The sequence below is a fragment of the Neodiprion pinetum genome, chromosome 7, assembly GCF_021155775.2.
Source record: "Neodiprion pinetum isolate iyNeoPine1 chromosome 7, iyNeoPine1.2, whole genome shotgun sequence".
NCBI lineage: Eukaryota > Metazoa > Arthropoda > Insecta > Hymenoptera > Diprionidae > Neodiprion > Neodiprion pinetum.
In genome coordinates, this window is record NC_060238.1 from 3080120 (window position 1) to 3086742 (window position 6623).

At 34.1% G+C, this 6623-nt stretch overlaps 1 protein-coding gene and 1 long non-coding RNA gene across 2 annotated transcripts in view; one reads left to right on the forward strand and one right to left on the reverse strand.

The window, feature by feature from the left end:
* LOC124222978 (uncharacterized) overlaps positions 1 to 814 on the reverse strand; it is a 49968-nt gene extending 49154 nt beyond the window's left edge. Inside the window, exons 1-2 of the long non-coding RNA XR_011177622.1 lie at positions 486 to 814; positions 151 to 351 (exon numbers count right to left, since the gene is read on the reverse strand). This is a non-coding gene — a long non-coding RNA (uncharacterized lncRNA). The remainder of the gene's footprint in view (positions 1 to 150; positions 352 to 485) is intronic.
* Det (baculoviral IAP repeat containing deterin) lies at positions 747 to 3783 on the forward strand. The gene is made up of 4 exons (XM_046634555.2): positions 747 to 889; positions 1228 to 1437; positions 1669 to 1789; positions 3297 to 3783. Exons 1-4 carry the CDS (start codon positions 876 to 878, stop codon positions 3414 to 3416), a joined length of 465 nt encoding a protein of 154 aa, XP_046490511.1. The 5' UTR covers positions 747 to 875; the 3' UTR covers positions 3417 to 3783.
* The last annotated feature ends 2840 nt before the right edge of the window (positions 3784 to 6623 follow it).

Below are 6623 nucleotides of genomic sequence, written 5' to 3' on the forward strand. Positions count from 1 at the left end.
TTGATATCATGCAGTTGTAGACATACATACTTTGTATAACAATCTTTACTGTTCAATTGTTTAAAATCACCAACGAGTTCTGGATATTTCTATCGTACAACGTACGCAAAGTAACAATTGTAACGGTTATTGATGTATGTAATAACATACCTCGATTGTGACGCTGTTTTCTGCCTGTCTGATCTATCGATGAAAATTGATGAACCAATCGCCACGGTATTTTTTCACCTAATTAACCCCACGCGACGTATAATCGTGATAATACGTAGCTCGGAAATCGCATCGCGTTGTTTGAAATCTAGTCGACGTGAAGATAGGCAGAAACGACGCCGGCAATTCTTTTCGCGGGGACTGCCGACCGTTAAAATCGCAAGGAATTATGGGTAATGTTGATTAAATATTGTACATAGACAACAGACACGACATTCGTTTCGAAGGGAATGAATCTGATTGGCTGGAATTTTATGCAAGAAGGATATACTTACGATGCTCAATTGAATTTTCGTACGAGAAAATTCACCCTCGGAGCAAAGATGCTTCTGCCATATTCACGCACGAACAGACCTAGCTTTTAGACTCTTAGGCTTCTGACGAATCTCGGTTGTCTCTGGATAAATGAGCCGCTCACGATTTCTGTTTCAACTCTTCTAATTTCCAATCCTTCAGTTCGAAATCACGTTGCAGCTTGCACTCCCGACTCACTGGCGACTTGATTTGAAACTGCAGCTTCTATCGTTCGATTGTTTTTTCACCCAACAGAATTCGAATCGATAGTTCGATACATCGAATTTTCAAATTAACGTGAAAAACCCAGCAGAGCTGTTCGTATATTCGAAAAAATAAACAAATCACAATAATTATTAAATAATTTCGATATGGAGATACTACAGTAAGTGAATATTAATATTGTAATCTGCTTATTCGACTAGCGCTTATTTATAAGTTCGAAAAGCATTCTGCGATAATCAGGACCAGCGGAATCTGTTTCCGAGTCGCTATTCTAACCTAACTGAACCTCACTTATGATTCTAATTGACTGTTCTTCAACTGATCAGTTATGTATAACTCAATTAATTCATTTTCTACACATCGGCTACAAATCTTGCTATCAATCTCCGAGTCTAAGGCTTTTCATCAGGGTTTCATATATTATTTCGAATACAATTTAATGCGGAAACTACGCACCGATCTTATTAACACAGTTTGTATCCTCTGTCTCCTTGACAGCTCGCTGCAAGGTATCCATCCACAATTCTGGAAAAAAAATAGACTCGAGTCGTTTGACAACTGGCCATTTCAATCTGACTGCGTTTGCACTCCAGAACGAATGGCTGCCGCTGGTTTCGTCTTGATCGGTGGTCGAAACGATCCAGATTTGGTCGAGTGTTTCGTCTGCAGCAAGCAGCTCGACGAGTGGGATTCGGAAGACGATCCCTGGTAGGTTTAAGTCCTTGAAATACCACTTGTAAAATTTTTGCATCGACTCTTTTTCTTTGGCTTACGTTCTTCGCACGGAGTTGAAATTGATTGTGAATAAAAGAAAATGTCCGAGTTGTTATTTGTTCTCCTATCACCCAAAAACACATCCTATAAATTGTTCATCGAGTATAAACTGTGCAGACAATTTACTTTTCAAAGTTTTGATCTCGAATTTTACGCGTTTTACAGGAGCGAACATTTGAAGCACATGCCATCTTGTCCGTACATTAAAATCGGAAAACAAGATGAGCTTGATTGGACGGTTCCAGAGCTATTCACGCTAATAAAAGAATTCACCAAGAAATCATTGGTGAGTGTTTGAATTTTTTTTTTTTTTTGTTTTCTCATCCAGAATCTAACCGGTGAAGTTTTGTCAAGGTTCTGCATATTACAATCAATAAACCGCAAAGATTCAATCACTGAAAATTCTTCAGCATTATGCGCATGTTTCAAATGAAATTCAACAATTATATGATAAGTAAAAAGATCCGAGTTCAAATGACGTTCAAAAAATGCATACTTCTCGAAATTTTTATTATGAATATTTATAGAAATTAATATCTAAATTTATCATGGCAATACTTCATATTTCTAAGTTCTTCAACTTCTATCGCAATTTGGCCGGTTTCAACGAGTTCTTTGGATGAAAGAACGTTGATCGATCGAAAAAATGATGACCAAATCACCTTAAAAGCCTTTATAGGCATTTTATAGAATCTCAGATTGTTCAAGTGTTGCATCACAAGGTCAAAGAAAGACACATGTTTTTTTCCCTTGCCACAATTCATTCTCGGCATCTATATGGCAAAATCCTGTTTGACGGGTATTTGACATTGAACAGGCTGTTGAATTATCTCTGTCGAGATAAAAGAATAGAAGTATAGTAGACACGTGACACGAACAATATATTTGCAAAGATATTAATCGTCATCCAGATTCTCCTCGTATATCGATATTATTAATCGTTTGTAACATCGACCAATTTATTGACAAGCTTTTGCCAGTGATCCCGGTGTTAAGATTGTTGGGAGAGCATATTAAATTCTGTATGCGCGCTATCGCGATAGGCAAGCATGCCACGGACCTTTATCATCGCTCACAGATGTAATTGATAATTCTCTATTGGCTTATTGCCTCTTTAACACAACGCAGATATCATCTGGTTCGTTTTCCTTTCTCTTTATCTACGACACATTTACCAATTGATGATAAATTCTGATACGCGTCGATCTACACAGTGTCTGATTTCAATCGACCAGATCGTACGAAATTACCTCAGCGCAGCGGAATACCTTAATACGTAAATTTTTTTTGATTTTCAAAACTTTTACCTCTGTTTTGCACAATTTTGGGGATGAAAAAAACCTGAAATTGTTGAAGAGTGCGTTTCAAAAATATTTTGTCCGCTTTGAAACTGCCAAGTTCTTCTTTTTTTTGTTCGAATCTAAATCAGTTCCTGAAACACTGAGCCTGCTTGTTTTCGAATTCGATATTCCGTCCACACTGTATGCGAAAAACGGAGTAGCATTGAAAAACATCAAGTTTTTATCTCGCCTCAGGTTTTAATACAAAAATTCTTTAATCTCATATTCGACAAGTTTATATTATACTCGTTATATACATCGAAGTTTTATTGCATTATAAGCTGAAAAATAACAGTCCTCAGGCTCTTTATCAATTTTTTTAAGTGCTTTATTATCGTCGCACGCTTTTCGACCATCGACCGACTGAAACCTCGAGTTCGGGTTACCTAAACTCCTTCCACTAATTTACAACCATCTCAACGTCCGCTCGCTCTCTATCTAATTCTCTTACAGACGCGAAAACACGAGGCTGCAATTTCTGAGATAAAAGAGGAGGTGGCGGAGCTGTCGAAGCTGATTCCAAAGAGGAAGCGAAGTCGAAAGCCTTCGAATCGCAGCGTGAACTTGAATTAAAGAATCAATTGATCGATCGTCGATTCCTGTTGCATAATCATAAAGTTTCTTTTAATATAATTTTAAGTTACCGTAGTTTTTACACTTTTATACCTATCACACACGTATGCCTTTTTATCATCTCGCTTCTTCCCTACATTTACACTTTACAATGTTGCTTTCTGAACGCTGAGAATAAAACTTGCTTCATTCGAAGATAACGAAAAAAAAATCATCCGCCGCGTTGTCTTGTTATTTGCCTTTCGTTCTTTCCTGTACAGAGTATCCGAGTGTTTCCGATTAAACTTTTATTCCCAGCGATGAATAATTCACAGAGGAAAATACAGCGAGACTTCCATGGCAAATTATACCCAACGACTTGATCAGCGTATCTTCGTTGCTACTTTTTTTAAATATTTGTTTTTTTTTTTTTATACGTCTTCAGCCAATGCTTATTAAGTCGCTTGTTTGATACGTAATGAGTTATAATACTAAGTGTTTTTGTATCGCTATCATTTACCTCCGATTAAAATAGTCATCGTCAATTATAAAACGTTTATCGAAATTCTGAACGATGCCAATTTGTGGTAAGAAATATTAAATCAACGGAAATTGACGAAATTTGAGAAAAAGCATTCTAAATATAAATAAAACCTGCCCTGCATATCCGTATTCTAATTCTACACGTATTCCACGATTCGTACTATTTTTCATCCTTTTGCGTTTCGTCGTTTCGATCTTTTTTTTTTTACCGTTCCACTCACTTTGTTTTTTATTTTATTTTATTTATTTTTTTTTTTTGTCTTACAGATATCTGAACGTGAATTAAAAATACATCGAAAGATTTATTATACTGTTGTAATTTTGCTCCAATAGTTTATTATACCGCTATGCTTTAATCACACGCAGGGGTCGATAATATACGTTTATAATGAAAAGCGGGAATAGTTGAAAAAACCAAATTCAATGTCCCGTTCAATTTTTCATATTCAAAAGTGTTACATTACTTGAATACATATATTAATTTTCCTATCACGAGAAAATAATATCAGGGAAATTTATTCGCTGACAATTTTTTGTTTTCTGTTTTTATTATCGAGTTTCCAAAAATTGTCCTATCAAAAATTGCGAAAATTTATTTTCACACACACGCGCACTTTATTTAATTTCAGAAAATTGAACGATCGTGTGTAAAGAACAAGGCTTACAAAGAATAACAGGGTAAAATTAAAAAAAAAAAAAAAGAAGAAATTTAATGACCTTAGAAAAGATACAAGAAGGTGGAGATAAGTTATTAAAAAAAAACAAAGAAAAAAAAAGAAAAGAACAAAAACATCACCGATCAACGCGGCTGGGAAGAAAAAAATGTACTACTTTACTGTTTCTCGTTATATCATATTATTGTAGAGCCGAAGACAGACGACGGACTTCGAATGCGATAAAAGAAGCGAGAAGAGTGGGATTCTATATCTCGTTAATTATACATCTTTTTTTTTCCGAAAAAGATTAATCGTTGCTTTGCTCACGTGCCTTGGTCGTTGTACCGCGAGTTCGAAATATCTCGTATGGAGTTTTCCGCGTCAAGTATCAAAGGGAATTCGTCTTGAAACTATCTTCGACGTTGAATTCGTCTGACAAAGAAAAAAAAAATCATTTTTCACAATTTCGAACACACGCAAGTGTTGAGTAAATCAAAAAAAAATTACAATTTGTTATACAGTGCGAATGTCAGGAGTAATTGAAAAAAAAAAAACAAAAAAAAAATGATTTTCGAGATCCGTTGAAAAGAAGAAATAAGAAAGAAAAAAAAAAAAAAAAAAAACGTATTATATTAGAATATTATAAAAAAATTTACAGTCGATAAAGTCGAATACGTACAAAAGTTGAATACATACGTCCATTATTTATAATCACTGTTCTCTGACTCACTATACTTTCATATATGTGTTGTATAGTTGCTGGTATATAAGTGCATATGAAAATACGTAGTGGTTTAATCTGTAGTATGAAAGTTTAATTTAATGTATGCAGACGATATTCGTCTTCAGCAACGGGACTAAGAATCACGTGAAATACTCGCGGGATTTAAAGCTAGTCGCTTGTCGGGTATACATAATTTATTCGTACATAAATAATGATGGTGATGATAATAATAATTATTTGAAAGAAATTTTGAGAGTAAATGGTCGGTGGAAGGAGGAGGAGAAATTATAAATTAATAATTTCACCTCGTTGTGAGAATTTTTTGACAAGGATTTTAACGTGTGAATAATTAATCGTGGGTGATTATATTTTTTTGCGTGTGTGTCTACATGTGTGTGTTTTTAATTATTATAACGTGACGGTTTATCATTTGCTGAGAAAAGAAAAAAAAAAAATTCCGTAAATATCCGGTAAGTCCACCAAATAATATAATCGAGATGATATGAAAATTGGGAATAAATATGCTGGTTAAAATGTATTGCTGATAATGTTAGAAGATTGACTTTTTTCTTCATTTTCTCAGTTTTCTGTGATACTTTTTTTACCGCCTGTTTTCACATTTCTGCGACATGAAAACTCCGAAATTAATTTTTACGCGTTTTTCGACTCTAATCGTGTGAAGATACGATTTATAAATTTGTCAGATTTAACAGATTCCCTCATTCTTTGTGAAAACTCGAAATGAAAAAGCAATAAGAGAAAGACCAGTCAATTATCTCTGAATTTGGTTATTCGTTTCATTTTTGGTTCCCTGAATTTTTCTCAATTCGGAAACAACATTCAATTTGTAAAATGTTACAAAGAATGAAAGAAAACCCGAGTCTCCGAAACAAAGAAAATATTTTAAAACGTACAAGCGCCGAAAATTCCTCCAATAAATTGAATAATTTTATCAAATCAGAAACACGAAAATATCGTACAGTGATAAAGTGAAGAAAACTCTTTAATAATTAGCCATCGGATGTTAGTGTAAAAAAATAATTCAAGAAATAAGAAAATCCGTAACTTTAAGTACGAAAAAAATGTATCACGCAAAGATTTTAAGGAAACAACGACAAAAAAAAATAAATAAAATGCTTCAGATTTAATTTCTTCGAAAAACTTTAAACTCAAATGTTGTCAAACATGAAAATAAATGACGATGGTATTAGATACGAATTTAATGATTTTCTTCTTTTTTTTTTTTTTTTTGTTCTGCTTTTCGTCTTCCAACTTAATCTTCTTTTCGTGAGCCTAGACTCGGTA